Genomic DNA, 19,385 nt, shown 5'->3' on the forward strand with positions numbered 1-19,385 from the left:
GTATCCAGTGCACTCAGTCATTTCTTGATATCACGTGGAGTGAATCGAATTGGCTGAAGACTGGCTTCTGTGATGGTGGGGATATCAGGAGGAGGCCGAGATGGATCATCCACTCGGCACTTCTGGCTGAAGATGGTTGCAAACGCTTCATCCTTGTCTTTTGCACTCACGTGCTGGGCTCTGCCATCATTGAGGATGGCGATGTTTACAGAGCCTCCTCCTCCCGTTAGTTGTTTGATTGTCCAGCACCATTCACGACAGGATGTGGCAGTGATCTGATCCATTGGTTGTGAAATCACTTAGCTCTGTCTATAGCATGCTGCTTCCACTGTTTAGCATGCATGTAGTCCTGAGTTGTAGCTTCACCAGGTTGGCACCTCATTTTTAGGTACGCCTGGTGCTGCTCCTGGCATGCTCTTCTACACTCCTCATTGAACCAGAGTTGATCCCCTGGCTTGTTGGTAATGGTAGAGTGAGGAATATGCCGGGCCATGAGGTTACAGATTGTGCTGGAATACAATTCTGCTACTGCTGATGGCCCACAGCGCCTCATGAATGCCCAGTTTTGAGCTGCCAGATCTGTTCTGAATCTCTCCCATTTAGCACGGTGGTAGTGCCACACAACACGTTGGATGGTGTCCTCAGTGCGAAGACAGGACTTCATCTCCACGAGGACTGTGCGGTGGTCACTCCTACCAATACTGTCATGGACAGATGCATCTGCGACAGGTAGATTGGTGAGGACGAGGTCAAGTAGGTTTTTCCCTTATGTTGGTTCGCTCACCATCTGCTACAGGCCCAGTCTGGCAGCTGTGTCCTTCGGCCAGCTCGGTCAGTAGTGGTGCTACCGAGCCACTCTTGGTGATGGACATTGAAGTCCACCACCCAGAGTACATTCTGTGCCCTTTCTACTCTCAGTGCTTCCTCCAAGTGGTGCTCAACATGGAGGAGGACTGATTCATCAGCTGAGGGAGGGTGGTAGGTGGTAATCAGCAGGAGGTTTCCTTGCCCATGTTTGACCTGATGCCATGAGATTTTGTGGGGTCTGGAGTCAATGTTGAGGACTCCCAGGGTCACTCCCTCCTGACTGTATATCACTGTACCGCCATCTCTGGTGGGTTTGTCCTGCCAGTGGGACAGGACATACCCAGGGATGGTGATGGAAGAGTCTGGGACGTTGGCTGAAAGGTATGATTCTGTGAGTATTGCTATGTCAGGCTGTTGCTTGACTAGTCTGTGGGACAGCGCTCCCAATTTTGGCACAAGTCCCCAGATGTTAGTGAGGAGGGCTTTGCAGGGTCGACTGGGCCTGGTTTGCCGTGTCCGGTGCCTAGTGGTCTGATGCCGGGTGGTCCTTCCGGTTTTATTCTTATTATGACTTTTTGTAGTGAGATTTTGCAGCTGAGTGGCTTGCTAGGCCATTTCAGAGGGCAATTAAGAATCAACCACATTGCTGTGGGTCTGGAGTCACATAGGCCAGACCGGGTAAGGACGGCAGGTTTCCTTCCCTGAAGGACATTAGTGAACCAGATGGGTTTTTACGACAATCTGGTAGTTTCATGGCCACCATTACTGATTTGAACTCGTGTCTCTGGATTACTGGTCCAGTAACGTAACCACAATGTTACTGGACCCATTTTCTTCCTTATTGGCTCTGGGTTTTTCTCTGGGTTTTTTTTCACCTTTCTCAGGAGATTACATGTCTGTGAGGGGGAGGGGAGTCGGAAGCATCTAGTCAGGATGCTCCAGGCGTTGAGTGAGGGGGCAGGCGTTGAGTGAGGGGGCAGGCGTTGAGTGAGGGGGCAGGCGTTGAGTGAGGGGGCAGGCGTTGAGTGAGGGGGCAGGCGTTGAGTGAGGGGGCAGGCGTTGAGTGAGGGGGCAGGCGTTGAGTGAGGGGGCAGGCGTTGAGTGAGGGGGCAGGCGTTGAGTGAGGGGGCAGGCGTTGAGTGAGGGGGCAGGCGTTGAGTGAGGGGGCAGGCGTTGAGTGAGGGGGCAGGCGTTGAGTGAGGGGGCAGGCGTTGAGTGAGGGGGCAGGCGTTGAGTGAGGGGGCAGGCGTTGAGTGAGGGGGCAGGCGTTGAGTGAGGGGGCAGGCGTTGAGTGAGGGGGCAGGCGTTGAGTGAGGGGGCAGGCGTTGAGTGAGGGGGCAGGCGTTGAGTGAGGGGGCAGGCGTTGAGTGAGGGGGCAGGCGTTGAGTGAGGGGGCAGGCGTTGAGTGAGGGGGCAGGCGTTGAGTGAGGGGGCAGGCGTTGAGTGAGGGGGCAGGCGTTGAGTGAGGGGGCAGGCGTTGAGTGAGGGGGCAGGCGTTGAGTGAGGGGGCAGGCGTTGAGTGAGGGGGCAGGCGTTGAGTGAGGGGGCAGGCTTGATGGACCAGCTGGTCTTTTTCTCCCCTCATTTTCATAAGTTCGTATGTCAGAGAAATTTTCCAGATTTTTTTTTAGGCCCGGAAGCCAGGGAGACTCCATCTTTTAACTCTGTCTTCTTGATTGCCACCAGCCTTCCTGGGACCAGTAAATGTTCTGCTTCATTGACTGCAGCACCTGTCGGTGGTGGTGTAATGAATGGCAGGGCTGCACCACGCAGCCAGTTTGCAGGAAGATCGACTGCATGTTAGAAAAGCAAATACGGCACCATGGTTAGCTTGCTCTCTCGATCTAAACTGTAATATAAAAGCAGGTATGTTCACTGTATTTTTGCCGTAGTATATGGCTACGAAGTCTTCATTTGCCTTGGTGTGGTATGTGCCAACAAAGGTTTGCAATTTTGATTTTGGAGGGCTGTCTATATGTTGTATTTTTGTAGATGGGATATACATTTCATCCATTGAAGTTCGTCGTGGCCTGTTAAGAGGCGAAAAATAAGTGGCTCTTCCCCTTCCTTAAAAACAAACTGATACTCAGGGTATGTTGATAGCTGGGAGTATTAGTGCTGTCGATGCCAAAACATATGCTACAGTTGGTCCCATAGGCTGGGCTCGTGGAATGGGGGGGGGGGGGGAATGGACTTCTGCTCCTGATCCCCATTAGAAAGTGGGTGCATGTGGACAGCTGCAGGATCAGGATGGCCCCATGGTCCAACAGTTCTTCAACACCCACTATCCAAGTGTACACTTGGGTGAGATACTGCCAACACTCACTGTCAATTCTCCATTTGGGTGAGCTGTTGCCACCTCTCGCTCTCTGGGCTCGCAGTTGGGTGAGATGCTGGAGGGTTATTGGTATATACAACCGTACCTTAGAATAAGGCAGCGCCTTCGTGAGAGGGAGGAAAAAAAAGGGGGAAAAATGCTTTAGTCTGTGTCATGTTTCAGGATTTTCACCAGTTAGATTCAGAAGAAATCTTTGGGTTAATTTATATTATGATATTGTTATGGAGTTAAATTCGGACCACAAGGGGTTAACTCCAAGGAACAGGCAAGCTATCTGGGATGTTGATTAGGTCCACTAGATGGTGTACCAGGCACAGAAGTTAGTAGAATTATGTATGTTCACAGTACTGCATTAGTTTGAGACAAGGGGACGGTCATTAGTACATTTCAGAGAGGCTTGCACCTATAATGTTGGATTGGTTTCTATTCATTGAATAGTTCAAGAGGCCTAACTAAACAGGCAATTTAATTGCGATTGCACTCACACCGGGGAGGAGAGGAGGTTTCTGATCCAAGGTGGTAGTCTTGATTAGCAGCTCGGCAAACCAATCCTCAACTCAGCTGAGGAACGGATTAGAAATTAAGCTTTTGGTGTGGGGAAAAATGACAGTCTGCAGCAGATTTTGGAGCCTGGAACAGAGTCAGGCACAAGCTCTCTCTCTTGAGGGAGGTTGTGAGACTCTAGACTGGCCTATAATAGGAAAGTTTCATGTTTGCGATTTCTTGACTCTTTGATCTAGGAGGGAGATTTGATTTATACTATAATATGTTTCTGATACATTGGGTTCTCCATCTTTCTGACAGCAAAAGGGAGATTGGAGCCACCAGGACAAAGGGGACTGGGCATGTTAATGAGCTCCTCCAAAAGCTAACAAGCCAGCCATTGAAACTGATATCCTTTACGATCTGCAACAATAGGTGGATTGTTAACTCGTTTCAAAGGCTTTCAGTAGGCATTCCCTCATGAGATGTTGTGAGGAACCCTATTCCTGTATACACAACATGAGGTGATATGGTTGGGCCCCATATCTTGGGTTGGTGGGAGCTGCTTTGATTGGCAACTCAGCCGGCCAGTCCCTGGACCTGGAGAGATGGGAGAGTCAAAGCTCTTGACTTCCTGCCCAGTAATGGGATGAAAGACCCTATCGCACGGTCAGTGAGTCAATCCCAAAAAAAAGGCTGCTGAGAGAAATGAGTAGGAGGCAAGTCTCCTTTTAAAAAGAGAGTTGGTTAGTCATACGGAGAGCTGATCAGATTCAGCGATTTTAAGGTTAACGAGCTTTGCCCTTTAACAGGGATAATGGGGGCATGTTTTGGTTTATATATTACTGGAAGGATTATGGAAGAAATTAAAAATCTGGAATGACTACTCTGTTCCGTCACATGCAATCTGTGAAATAAAGCAGCTGCTTGATTTTTTTTCGATGATCTTGTTTAATCGTACTGTTCAGTCCATGCTCTTGGAAGACTGGAGAAATGCACACGGTTGCTTGTGGGTGATTAAGGTATCCAATTCATATAATGTGAGGGTTGTTTTATTACAGCCTTGAGTCGCGTTATTGTATGACGAGATATTGGACTTTAAAGGTAAACTCCTGATCATAAGGGACATCAGATTCACTTTTGGGAGAAACTATTGTCACTAAATTCAAGAGAATATCTAGAACAAACACTAAATTTGTAACAGAAATGTTAGTTCGCTAGTCATGGAAATTTTAGTCTGGCTAATTCAAGGATTGCTAACTTGTAAAGTGAGTTAAGCCCATTAACAGGGCTAGAGTGGCGAACTTTGTTATTTACCATGTAAGGGGAGTAATGTGAAATAGATGTTTTTCACTAGAAGACGGCCTGCAAAATAAACTAGTTTATTGGTTTGCAGTTGGCTCTACCTCACGAGTGATTATCAGTTTGTCTTCCAGAAGATAGGAGAAAAAGCACATGGGGCATGCGTGAGATCACGGTATCCATTACATACGATGGGGATATTATTGTTGCGGTCTCCAGGTCATACTATTGTTTGACTAGATATTGGGCAGAATAAATATACTCCTGATCGTTGGGGCCACGAGTTCTGTTTACGGGAGTGACTGGAGATTCCGAATCTGATATCTAGTGAAATTTGTAATAGTTGGGGATATATTTGAGACTAAGTTTACTGGTGTCAAGACCAGCCTAGATTTTGTGCTCAAGTCCCTGGAGTGGGACTTGAGCACACAACCTTCAGGTGGAGTGGGACTTGAGCACAAAATCTAGGCTGACACTCCAGTGCGGTACTGAGGGAGTGCTGGTGGCCGTCTTTTGGATTTGACGTTAACCGAGGCCCGGTCTGCCCCCCCCCTCAAGTGGAAGTAAAAGTTCCCATGGCACTATTTTGAAGTAGAGCCGGGGAGATCTCCCAGGTATCCTGGCCCATATTTATCCCTCAACCAACACCTTAAAAAGAAAACAGATTATCTGGTCATTATCACATTGCTGTTTGTGGGAGCTTGCTGTGTGCAAATTGGCTGCTACATTTTCTACATTACAACAGTGACTACACTTCAAAAAGTATTTCATTGGCTGTAAAGCGCTTTGGGACGTCCTGAGGTTGTGAAAGGCGCTATAGAAATGCAAGTCTTTTTTCTCTTACGCAGAACTTGCAGACGTACGTATCTGAGTTAATGCTGTGATATTTGGTTTATTTCAGTTGAGACGATATTTTGGGAGCCATCTTGTGCCAGATTTTCCGCCTAAGAATTATCTTGCGCAAACTGAGTCCATGGCTGAAGAAAGAAGACTTCAGTTACAGCAATATCTTCAGAAAGGTAGGTTTATCTACAGGAGAGGTCATTTCAGGGACAACCCCTTAAACTTGATAGGCTGGTCTTCAAAGATAAAACCCATTCTTTTATACGAGTGACCCATTGGCTCAAACAAGTACATGCGTCAGTGCTTCTGGGCTAAGGATGGAGAAATATCAGCCAGGGTTCCTTCTCCTAATCCTGACATAAGAACATAAGAAATAGGAGCAGGAGTAGGCCGTACGGCCCCTCGAGCTTGCTCCGCCATTCAATAAGATCACGGCTGATCTTCGACCTCAACTCCACTTTCCCGCCCGATCCCCATATCCCTTGATTCCCCTAGAGTCCAAAAATCTATCCATCTCAGCCTTGAATATACTCAATGACTCAGCATCCGCAGCCCTCTGGGATAGAGAATTCCAAAGGTTCACAACCCTGAGTGAAGAAATTTCTCCTCATCTTGGTCCTAAATGGGCTGACCCCTTATCCTGAGACCATGCCCCCTAGTTCTGGACTCTCCAGCCAGGGGAAACAGCCTCTCAGCATCTACCCTGTCAAGCCCCCTCGGAATCTGATGTTTCAATGAGATCACCTCTTATTCTTCTAAACTCCAGAAAGTATAGGCCCTGACAGTAAACTGCATTGGGAGGTGACTGTATCTGAATCTTTTCCTCTCTTTCCCCCCCCCACCCCCCCCTCCAACAATCCATGGACAAGTATCCTGCTGAGACTCACTATGCTACATATGAAGAATGATTACCTGGGATAGATACAGGAGAGCTACTGGAATTCAAGCAACAATACCCCAGAACTTCAGAAGGAATGAAAGTATTTCAGCAGTAATAATGATACTTTATCAGAAGCTAATACCATTTTTTTAAAAATTGGGAACGAGTATGAATCCAGTCCAGGAATTGATGCTACTTTGACATTACTCTTGTGCCACTGGGTCCCACTGAGTGGGCATCATCTAACTGGTAACAACTCTGAATAATGGCAACAGTGGGATCATGGAAGTCTACACTAAATTTCACAGGGACCCTTTATTTTTGCTGGTGGTAGGAATTTCTGCTGTTACTGAAACATTCATACTCTGCAGCCAATATGACTTTGCCTTTCTTCAGACAAAGTTCTTACAGTTTGGCCTTCTCCTAACATATTTTATCTGTGCTGACAGCACTATATGCAGGCCTACGGCTCCCGTGAACTGGAACTTGTATCTTTTGTGTGGGGCGAATGGGTTAGAGGGTCACAGGATTAAAAAGTACCTTTTTCTCGTTTCCACATTAGAACGAGGTGAAGGATGCCAACCATAAATTCCTGATCGCTCCTGTAAGTGGGAACTATGACCAATCACGTATTTGAAGCCAAACTGCAAGGAAGGGGGTCAGACGGATCATTGGTTTCCGTACCCTCGATTCCCGCCCCAGGTTAAAATCAGGGCTAAAAATCACCTTTGTCCTTCGAAGGATCCATAATTTGGTGCAAAGATCCCTGGGCATCCAAAGTCTCATAGCTAGGACTGAATGCCTGTCGCAATCTATTATGTGGTGACTTCAGACAGGATTTTGTATATGCTCTAACCTCCCCTCACCACGTACACACATAGACAAATCACACATAGACAAAAGGCTTACAGAAATCAGTTAACGCAGTTTAATTTTGCCATACTTAGCCTAGCTGAAATTTCAAATGAAGAGATATAATTTTTAAAAAAAGCATAACACATTAAGAAACTTGCAGTATGGGTGTGTAATTGGCAAATGAATTTCAATATAGATAAGTGTGAGGTGGTGCATTTTGGTAGGAGGAATAAGGAAGGCTCCTACCCCTTGGAAAATGAGTCTAAATGGGGATAGGGGATCTAGGGGCACAGATTCACAAATCATTAAAAGCAGTGACGCGGTTTAACAAAGCCATAAAACGTGCAGAAAAAGCACTGGGGTTCGTTTCTAGAGGAATAGAATTCAAAAGTAGAGAAGTTATGTTAAACTTATTTAGAACCTTGGTTAGACCACACTACTGCGCATAGTTCTGGTCTCCATTGTACAAAAAGGATATAGAAGCACTGGAGACAGTGCAAAAAGAAGATTTAGAAGGATGATACCAAAACCGAGAGGGTACAACTATTGGGAAAGACTGAAGAGGCTGGGGCTCGTTTCTCTGGAGAAGAGATGACTGAGAGGTGACCTGATCGAGGTCTTTAATATTATAGAGGGGTTCGAGAGGGTAGATGTAGAAAAGAGGTGTTTCCACTTGTGGGGTAGTCTAAAACTATAAGATAGTCACCAATCAATCCAATAAGGAATTCAGGAGAAACTATTCAGACAATGGTGAGAATGTGGATCTCGTTACCACATGGAGTGATTGAGGCAATTAACATAGATGCATTTAAAGGGAAGCTAGATAAATACATGAGGGAGAAATGTAAGGAATCTTACAACACCAGGTTATAGTCCAACAGTTGGACTATAACCTGGTGTTGTAAGATTCCTTACATTTGTCCACCCCAGTCCATCACCGGCATCTCCACATCATGAGGGAGAAAAGAATAGAAGGATAAGTTGAGATGCAGTAGGGTGGGAGGAGGCTCATGTGGAGTATAAACTAGTTCTGTGCTGTAAAATTCATTGTAATATGCTGCAGGATGGAGCCTGTATCTGCCACACAAGTATTCAAGCAGTACAATCAACCCTGTTTGCAGAGGACATGGGAGCAGGGCAGGTATCTTCACTGACTTCTGTGCGATAGCCCAAGTCCGTTAATTTGCTTTGTAAAGTAAATTCCGTGAAATAATCATGAGAAACAGCAGGAAGGAAGAGGCTTGGAAACTAATAATACCATTTATGGCACCATGAAGCTGTACTGAAGGGGTATGTTTTCATGCAGATTTTCAAGCTACAATTTTCAGATTGTTTGGGACATGCGCTGCTACTTTTCGATGTGAACAACTTCTCCACTGGTTTTATGTTTGTACAACAAAGGCTTTAGTAATACATCTTTTAAATGAGATTTGTCTAAATGTACAGTATAGAACCTGGGGGAACAAAAGTGTTTGGCTAATGGACAATCTAAGAGTAGATGTTTTGAATTTGCTTTATTGTCTGCTGATATACTTTTTGATATCATTCACCTGGATGAGTGCAATTCCCTCCCCCCACCCAAGTACAATTTGAAATGTACAATCCCTGTCTATTTACTCAGATTCTCTTCAAGCCGCCTAGTCATTTTCCAAAGGAATACAGTTCTTCCATTTTCATTGACATTTTTATTGCAACCCCTGTAAATAAGTCTCTAATGTTAGAGGTACAACTCTGGCAGATACTTGTCGACTCTAGTTTTATATCATTATAAAGAAGCAAAACCAACTGAACATTGTGTTCTTGCTTTTACAGTTGGGGAGGATCCTGCCATATCAGTCAGTGAAATATTCACCACTTTTTTAAAGAAGGCACAACAGGTAGGGAATAATTCCAATTTTCCTAATCCAGAATTAGCATATTGTAAGATGCAAAGTGTCACGGTAGTTATATATACACTGTACTTAATTTGAGTATGTACCCTGTTTTAATGTGGTTTTAATGAAAGGATTCTCTCCCACATCCACACCATGGCAAAAGGCTGTTCCTTGGTTGACCCGACCATGCAGCGTTTTTCACCAACACCAGTAACCTGATTTCCATAAAGAAGTTCAAGTGTGAGTGTCAGTGGAGACTGGTATTGAAACACAAACCTTCTCGTCGAGTCCAATACTGATGCATTTTAGTTCCAAGGTTTTTCCACTGTGTGGGTTTTAGAAATTGTGCTTCAGGTGCTAGGCATGTGCGGGAGAACATTACTAAAGTTTGAGGAAGACCCTACCAATGCATGTCACCCTATCTCTTATTGCCAAGCCTTAACTGAACAAATCACTTCATGATAGGATTGTACTACAGACCCCCAAATAGTCAACGGGAAATTGAGGAGCAAATATGTAAGGAGATTACAGACAGCTGCAAGAAAAATAGGGTGGTAATAGTAGGGGACTTTAACTTTCCCAACATTGACTGGGACAGCCATAGCATTAGGGGCTTGGATGGAGAGAAATTTGCTGAGTGTATTCAGGAGGAATTTCTCAATCAGTATGTGGATGGCCCGACTAGAGAGGGGGCAAAACTTGACCTCCTCTTGGGAAATAAGGAAGGGCAGGTGACAGAAGTGTTAGTGAGGGATCACTTTGGGACCAGTGATCATAATTCCATTAGATTTAAGATAGCTATGGAGAATGATAGGTCTGGCCCAAAAGTTAAAATTCTAAATTGGGGAAAGGCCAATTTTGATGGTATTAGACAGGAACTTTCAGAAGTTGATTGGGAGAGTCTGTTAGCAGGCAAAGAGACGACTGGTAAGTGGGAGGCTTTCAAAAGTGTGTTAACCAGGGTTCAGGGTAAGCACATTCCTTATAAAGTGAAGGGCAAGGCTGGTAGAAGTAGGGAACCTTGGATGACTCGGGAGATTGAGGCCCTAGTCAGAAAGAAGAAGGAGGCATGTGACATGCATAGGCAGCTGGGATCAAGTGGATCCCTTGAAGAGTATAGAGATTGCCGGAGTAGAGTTAAGAGAGAAATCAGGAGGGCAAAAAGGGGACATGAGATTGCTTTGGCAGATAAGGCAAAGGAGAATCCAAAGAGCTTCTACAAATACATAAAGGGCAAAAGAGTAACTAGGGAGAGAGTAGGGCCTCTTAAGGATCAACAAGGTCATCTATGTGCGGAACCACAAGAGATGGGTGAGATCCTGAATGAATATTTCACATCGGTATTTACGGTTGAGAAAGGCATGGATGTTAGGGAACTTGGGGAAATAAATAGTGATGTCTTGAGGAGTGTACATATTACAGAGAGGGAGGTGCTGGAAGTCTTAACGTGCATCAAGGTAGATAAATCTCCGGGACCTGATGAAATGTATCCCAGGACGTTATGGGAGGTTAGGGAGGAAATTGCGGGTCCCCTGGCAGAGATATTTGAATCATCGACAGCTACAGGTGAGATGCCTGAAGATTGGAGGGTAGCAAATGTTGTGCCTTTGTTTAAGAAGGGCGGCAGGGAAAAGCCTGGGAACTACAGACCGGTGAGCCTGACATCTGTAGTGGGTAAGTTGTTAGAGGGTATTCTGAGAGACAGGATCTACAGGCATTTGGAGAGGCAGGGACTGATTAGGAACAGTCAGCATGGTTTTGTGAGAGGAAAATCATGTCTCACGAATTTGATTGAGTTTTTTGAAGGGGTAACCAAGAAGATAGATGAGGGCTGTGCAGTAGACGTGGTCTACATGGACTTCAGCAAAGCCTTTGACAAGGTACCGCATGGTAGGTTGTTACATAAGATTAAATCTCACGGGATCCAAGGTGAGGTAGCCAATTGGATACAAAATTGGCTTGACGACAGAAGACAGAGGGTGGTTGTAGAGGGTTGTTTTTCAAACTGGAGGCCTGTGTCCAGCGGTGTGCCTCAGGGATCGGTGCTGGGTCCGCTGTTATTTGTTATTTATATTAATGATTTAGATGAGAATTTAGGAGGCATGGTTAGTAAGTTTGCAGATGACACCAAGATTGGTGGCATTGTGGACAGTGAAGAAGGTTATCTAGGATTGCAACGGGATCTTGATCAATTGGGCCGGTGGGCTGATGAATGGCAGATGGAGTTTAATTTAGATAAATGTGAGGTGATGCATTTTGTTAGATCGAATCAGGCCAGGACCTACTCCGTTAATGGTAGGGCGTTGGGGAGAGTTATAGAACAAAGAGATCTGGGAGTACAGGTTCATAGCTCCTTGAAAGTGGAGTCACAGGTGGATAGGGTGGTGAAGAAGGCATTCGGCATGCTTGGTTTCATTGGTCAGAACATTGAATACAGGAGTTGGGATGTTTTGATGAAATTGTACAAGACATTAGTAAGGCCACACTTGGAATACTGTGTACAGTTCTGGTCACCCTATTATAGAAAGGATATTATTAAACTAGAAAGAGTGCAGAAAAGATTTACTAGGATGCTACCGGGACTTGATGGTTTGACTTATAGGGAGAGGTTAGATAGACTGGGACTTTTTTCCCTGGAGAGTAGGAGGTTAAGGGGTGATCTTATAGAAGTCTATAAAATAATGAGGGGCATAGATAAGGTAGATAGTCAAAATCTTTTCCCAAAGGTAGGGGAGTCTATAACGAGGAGGCATAGATTTAAGGTGAGAGGGGAGAGATACAAAAGGGTCCAGAGGGGCAATTTTTTCACTCAAAGGGTGCTGAGTGTCTGGAACGAGCTGCCAGAGGCAGTAGTAGAGGCGGGTACAATTTTGTCTTTTAAAAAGCATTTGGACAGTTACATGGGTAAGATGGGTATAGAGGGATATGGGCCATGCAGGCAATTGGGACTAGCTTAGTGGTATAAACTGGGCGACATGGACATGTTGGGCCGAAGGGCCTGTTTCCATGTTGTAACTTCTATGATTCTATGATTCTATGCCAGTACCGATTGGCACCAACTCACATTCATTTTAATTACTCGGTGAAATCCACCAACTGCTTGTTTCCTACCAATCGGCACAACGAGGGGAAGGTAGAGTCATGTGGCTTATCCTGACACTGCACAGAAGAACATTTTATGGGAATCATGTTTCATATGGACTTTTGAGAGTTTTGGAAATCAATAAAGAAACTAGGGAGGTAGATTTCTTCTTATAATCTAACATATAATTTTATATAATGTGTCATATAGATGATGTTTCATGCATTCTCAATGTGATGAATCATTTAACTGATAGGACCAGATTATGTAATGTGTCGAGTGTTCTGTCTGGTCATGTCAGTGAGTAGCATAATCTGGTATCACAGTATTCTAGTTATTTGATGATTTATTTTGTGCACTTTTTAAAAAACAATGTATTCTATTGTGAAGATATTAAATCGTATATAATAAAATTTTAAGACCATGCATTATATTTGTGCTGTAAGGCTTACAACAGCATTTGCACTGGTGATTTGGTTAATTTACTAATGGTTAAGTCCAGCTCTTCCTGGTGTGTAGACTTCAGAGGCTGTGTGTCAGTATTGATATATAGTTTTGGTCTGTAGTGTAGTTGTTTCAGCAATCAGATGTTAGTTTTGTGTTAGTTGTGTTCGTGTTAGACCTGCTGCATTCAGAAGTGCAGTGGTGCTGCAAATTGTCTTTCGATTTGAATGAGTATTTCTGAGGCTTGTTTGTTTCATAATTAATGCATCTAAAAATTGGTGTGCAATGTGGTCACCAATTAACGGTCAAGAGTGGAAACATTGACAGAAATTTTTCCCAAATTTTCCACCCCCTCAAACTTAGTTCGGGGGCACTGTAATACTCTGATTGCTGCCCTGACTGAGTTCACCTATCTCATCCCTGGCTATAGTCTCTACCTGGGCCTTCATGGCTCAGTTTTGCTCCAGTCAGTGCAAATGCCTACCAAGCTACCTGGCAAGTATTCTTCAGAGAAGTTTTTGATGTAACAGCAGCAATGCAAATTAGTAGTTCCATGAAGAAGTTACAATGGCAGAAGGGTCAGTAACACAGGACACAGATTTAAGGTAAATGGCAAAAGAACCAGAGGCGACATGAGGAAAGAATTTTTACACAGCGAGTTGTTATGATCTGGAACGTGCTGCCTGAAAGGCCGGTGGAAGCAGATTCAATAATAACTTTCAAAAGGGAATTAGATAAATACTTGAAGGGGAAAAAATTTGGAGGGCTATAGGGAAAGGCCAGGGGAGTAGAACTAATTGGATGTTCTTCCAAAGAGCCGGCACAGGCACGGTGGGCCGAATGGCCTCCTTTTGTGCTGTATCATTCTATGATTCTATTCTATGAATGGTGGTGTACTATTCTAGAGGTTACAACTATTTACTAAGTTATTGTGGGATCTGGATGCAGTTTCCACGTAAATAAATTGAGGGCTTCTGAAATGGGTAATCAGAAGGTTATGCGCTGCCAGTATTCATAGGAAGTACTTGGGCAATTGCAACCCCTTTTAACACCTGGAAGGTATAAGGACAATCGAGGGTAGAGTTATCACCCAGTATGCTAATGTAATAGGCTGGTAATAGTGTTCAAAAGGGAAAGTAGTCAAGGGGGGGGGAAAAAGAGTCTTGGATGATGTTGAGAGAGGAGGAGGAGTAGTAAAGGATGACAGCATGGAAGATTAAGGCCAACTGACTCAAAATAGGAGAAACACTTAAGTAACAGAAATAGTAGAAGCTTGACCTGTTGAAGGAAAAGGATGAATAAGAAGTCTGAAAATCCACAAAGCAAGACCCACCAGTTAAAGCAATAATAATGGTATGTAGTATATTGAGTTACTTTAAAAATAAAAAAAAAATCATCTATCAGGAACTGTAATAGTCAAAGGGGCCCTGAGAACGGATACACTCAGATACTGTATCAAGACAGGCAATTAAAAAGAGCAGAAAAGATTGAGGAACATAGGAGGAGGAGGAGGAGAGTAGGTGAAAGCTCTTCCAAAACACGCTGTTTTCAGGAATTATCCCCTTAGATGGAAAATTGCCAATGTCACTCCATTATTTAAGAATGGTAAGAGAGATAAACTGGGAAACTATAGGCCTATTAGTCTAATGACAGTTGTGGAGAAGTTACTAGAATCTATTATTGGGTACAGAGTGACTGAGCATTTGGACAAATATGAGCTGATCAGAGAGAGCCAGCGTGGGTTTGTAAAGGGTGAGTCATGTCTAACGAACCTAGTTGAATTTTTTGAGGCGGTAACTAACGTGGTAGGTAAAGGAGTGTCTATGGATGATATTTATATGGATTTCCAGATGGCATTTGACAAGGTTCCACATAAGAGACTTAACAAAAATGAAAGCGTCTGGAATTGGAGGCAACCAATTGGCTTGGATAGGGGACTGGTTAGGAGGTAGGAGAGTAGGGATAATGGGTGTGTGCTCCGATTGGCAGGATGTGACTAGTGGTGTTCCCCAAGGATCTGTACTGGGGCCACAGCTTTTCACGATATTTATAAATGATTGGATGAATAGAGAGCCGTATATCGAAGTTTGTTGACGATGCTAAGTTAGGTGGCTCAGTAAACAGTGTAGATGGGAGCAGAAATTTGCAAAGGGACATTGATAGATTACTTGAGTGAGCTAAACTGTAGCAGATGGAGTTCAATGTAAGGTTATCCAAAGAAAGATAGATCAGAGTATTTTGTAAATGGCGAAAAGCTAGGAACTGTGGATGAGCAGAGAGATTCAAGGATCCAAGTACAGAAATCACTAAAAGCTGGAGGACAGGTACAAAAATAATTTAAAAGGCTATTGGAATGTTGGCCTTTATCTCAAGGGGGCTGGAATACAAAGGGGCGGAAGTTATGTTACAGCTGGACAGAGCCCTGGTTAGACCTCATCTGGAGACTGTGTTCAGTTCTGGGCACCGCACCTCAGGAAGGAGATATTGACCTTGGAAGCGGGTGCAGCACAGATTCACCAGAATGATACCTGGACTAAAAGGGTTAAATTATGAGGACAGGTTGCATGGACGAGGCTTGTATTGTGTTGAATATAGAAGATTAAGGGTGATCTAATTGAGGCGTTTAAGGTGATTAAAGGGTAGATAGAGAGAAACTATTTCCTCTGGTGGGAGAGTCCAGAACAAGGGGGGATAAACTTAAAATTAGAGCTCGGCCGTTCAGGGGTGATGTCAGGAAGCACTTCTTCACACAAGGAGTAGTGGAAATCTGGAATTCTCTCCCCCAAAAAGCTGTTGAGGCCGGGGGTCAACAGAAAATTTCAAAACTGAGATTGACAGATTTTTGTGAGGCGAGGGTATTAAGGGTTACAGCACCAAGGCGGGTGGATACAGATCAGCCATGATCTAATTGAATGGCGGAACAGGCTCGAGAGGCGGAATGTCCTCCCCCTGTTCCTATGGAAGTAGAAGGTGGACATGGAGAGGATGAGAGGCGGAATGGCAAAAGAATTATTGCCCATTCGGAGAAAAAAAACAAAGTTGATAGCAGCAAAAGAATGAAGAAAAGACTTTGAGGTAATAACTTAGTCTGTCTGTTAGTATTTCTGGGGCGAGAATGAAAATTGTCGGTGAACAATAGGAGTTAAAAGCAAACAGAGCTGAAAAGGTGGTGAATAAAGTTTTCTAAACAGCTGTGTAAGATTTTTTTTAAATTGCTATTGGCTTTAATGAGAAGAACTTGGAGGTGTTTGGTGTGAGTGTATCCAATATAAGTACAATAACTGTTAAAGATGTATAATAACTGATTATTGGAGTTGAGTGTTGATAATTAGCCAAACAATAAAAGAAGATTTCATGGAGGTTAGTTGGAATTTATTTTGTGTTGTGCATCATGCGATGTCTGGGGATTGATACTGCTTGACATCTGATTTACGCTAATAGTGGGCACCTGACCAACTGAAGAGAAAAGCAAGCAGTACAATACATTACACCATTGCCACAATACATTAGCACCTCCAGGCTTCAGATGTGAAAGCTTACAATTTACTTACTTCAATGACTGATTTGTTTAACTCTGGGGCAGGAATAAAGTGTTCCAGTGCACTTCCTGCTGCTCCAATACTGAATATTTAGTCAGTTATAAGAAATCTGAAACCCACGTTCTACACTCCATGTGGGAAATACCACTGAGCTGTTCCTTTTTAAAAAATTTTTGTTGCAGGAAACATTTAAGATTTGTGCACGAGCTATTCTCTTGGAGATTCTTCTTGCAGATGGAAAAAAGCTTCTGATTGACACCCACACTTCTGACTCAGCAGAGAGGATGTTAGAGGTAAAATTTCCCGTTATCTCCTCTTCCCCCAATTCTCCTAAGGCCACACACATCATATAGCTTAAGAGGACAGGTAATTAGCTGACCTAGTCTCATACTTCCACTCATACTGCAGAAAAGAAACCCATTACCTCCCTGGCCTGTACTGAGGGAGTGCTGCACTGTAAGAGGTGCCGTCTTTCAGATGAGACGTTAAACCAAGACCCCCCCTCTCAGATGCATGGGGGGGGGGCGTGACGGGACGGGGCGTGACGGGACGGGGCGTGACGGGGCGTGACGGGACGGGGCGTGACGGGACGGGGGCGCGTGACGGGGCGGGCGGGGCAGGCGGATGACGGGACGGGGGCGGGCGCGGGGGGGCGATGGGACGGGCGTGACGGGACGTGCGGTGACGGGACGGGCGGGGGGAGCGGGGGGGGCGGGGGGTGTGACGGGGTGGGCGGGGCGTGACTGGCGTGACAGGCGGGGGGGACGGGGCGTGACGGTGGGGGCGTGGCGTGACGGGGCGGGGGGGGCGGGACGGGCGGGGGCGGTTGACGGGCGGGGGCGGGCGTGATGAGGCGGGTGGGGGGGCGTGACGGGACGGGGGGGATGATGGGAGGGGGGTACGGGGCGTGCGGGGGGCGTGACGTGACGGGATGAGGCGGGCGGGGCGACGGGACGGGCGGGAGGGGCGTGACGGGGCGGGTGGGGGGGGATGATGGGAGGGGCGACGGGACGGGCGGGGGGGGGCGTGACGGGAGGGGCGACGGGACGGGCGGGTGGGGGCGTGACGGGACGGGCGGGGGCGGGTGGGGGCGTGACGGGACGGGACGGGGGCGGGGCGTGACGGGGCGGGGGCGGTTGACGGGGCGGGCGTGGACGGGCGGGGCGGGACGGGTGGGTGGGGGGGGGCGTGACGGGACGGGCGGGGCCGGGCGTGACGGGACGGGCGGGGCCGGGCGGGTGGGCGTGACAGGGCGGGCGACGGGACGGACGGGAGCGGGGGCGGTTGACGGGGCGGGGCGGGCAGGGTGTGATGGGGGGACGGGCGGGGGGGGACGCTGGGGATGATGCCGCGGGGGCGCGATTGGGGGCGGGGGTGCTAGGGGTGCGATGGGGGGGCGGGTGCGATGGGAGGGCGGGGGCGCTGGCGAGGTAATGAGGTATGGGGGCGGGGGCAATGGGGGCGATATTGGCAGGCGATGGGGGCGGGCAGGGGGGGCGATGCGGGGGGCACGTGGGGCGGGGGGGCGGGAGGGGGTTGATGCGGGCAGGGGGCGCGGGGTGTGGAGCGGTGCGGGTTGGGAGTGGGGGGAGGAAGAATGTGTCTTTAAATAAATGCCGGCTGTCGTAACTGCTGGTCTGAAGGAGTTGGTTGATAAACAATGAGAGTTTTCCGTATATACTGTTGGTTAATCGAGTCTTCGATTTGTAAATTCCTGATCACTGTGTGTCTTTTATTTCTTTACCACGTGCCCCGCAATAACTTACTGGTTAATTGATTTTTTTTTGAAAGCTTGCTGCCCAGAAGGTTGAATTGTCGCGGCAGTTTCTGGAACACTTTGCCCTGTATCTTGTTTGTGAATATCCTACTGGAGGATACTCGGGTAAGTTCCACACTAGTTTAGTTCTGTCGGGTATTCAAGATATCATCCTTATGGGAGAGACATTAGCTTCACGAGTACACTTTGTCTAAAGTACTTTGGGTTGTTTTGACCCGGTAAGGTCCTATATAAATGCATATATTATATCTTTCACAGTTCATCCATGATTTCCTGTGAGGCTGCAGTTTTATTCAATAAGTTTTATAAAGAAATGATCATTATGGAACTGCAAATATCTGAACATAGTGATGTGAAATCACTGTATACTCTCTCGTGTGTTTCTCTTGCGCTCTCTCATATATATCTATACATATATCTATATCATTTTATATATATCTGGCTTATAATTGCATTAGACTCTTCCAGTGCAAATAATGTAAGCAAAGTTTCTTAGCTGGCTGACGTATCACTTATAATTCCAGTGAATACACAGCACATGCCTTGCATGTGTTTTTCTACCTCTGTCTATTAATTTGAATTTTTAAACACAGAAGATCAGATGACAAAATTGAAATGCTTCAGTATTTCACTACTGTTGCTGCAGCAGTATGTTTAATGTGTCAATCCTGGTGGTTTGTGTTTACTAAAACATGAACATTTTCACATGTACTTCAAGTTTTATACTAAGGTTTAAGAACTGAATTTTTAACATCTGCACCATTTTGAAGCAGGAAGTCTGTTATAACCCTATCCATTGTGAATTATGTAGCTTCTTCTAATGCAGTACTTCCAAAACTTCTCTCTCTGAGTGACCCCCTGCAAAATTCTGACGCATACCCATGGACTCTGCAAATAGTTACACAGTTCTAGGGACCCCTCTTTCCTTCCCCTGAACCCTCAATCCGAGCTTCCTTTAGGCCCACTCCAGAGACTTGAGCACATAATCTCGGCTGACACTTCAATGAGTACAGAGTGAGTACGTTCAGATAAGCTGTTAAACCAAGGCCCGTCTACTGTCTCGTCTACTGTCTCGGGAGGATATATAAAGATCTCAGGGCACAGCTCAAAGAAGAGCAGGGGAGTTCTCCCAGTGCCTTGGTCAATATTTATCCCTCAACC

At 45.8% G+C, this 19,385-nt stretch overlaps 1 protein-coding gene across 1 annotated transcript in view; it reads left to right on the plus strand.

The window, feature by feature from the left end:
• The window catches only part of LOC137320260 (sorting nexin-31-like), a 94,138-nt gene that overhangs the window by 11,501 nt on the left and 63,252 nt on the right, over positions 1-19,385 (plus strand). The window contains exons 3-6 of the mRNA XM_067982041.1: positions 5,832-5,949; positions 9,321-9,385; positions 16,630-16,740; positions 18,239-18,329. Coding sequence (XP_067838142.1) covers positions 5,832-5,949; positions 9,321-9,385; positions 16,630-16,740; positions 18,239-18,329 — 385 coding nt within the window. The remainder of the gene's footprint in view (positions 1-5,831; positions 5,950-9,320; positions 9,386-16,629; positions 16,741-18,238; positions 18,330-19,385) is intronic.

The sequence above is a fragment of the Heptranchias perlo genome, chromosome 3 (genome assembly GCF_035084215.1).
Source record: "Heptranchias perlo isolate sHepPer1 chromosome 3, sHepPer1.hap1, whole genome shotgun sequence".
In the NCBI taxonomy this organism is placed as follows: Eukaryota; Metazoa; Chordata; class Chondrichthyes; order Hexanchiformes; family Hexanchidae; genus Heptranchias; species Heptranchias perlo.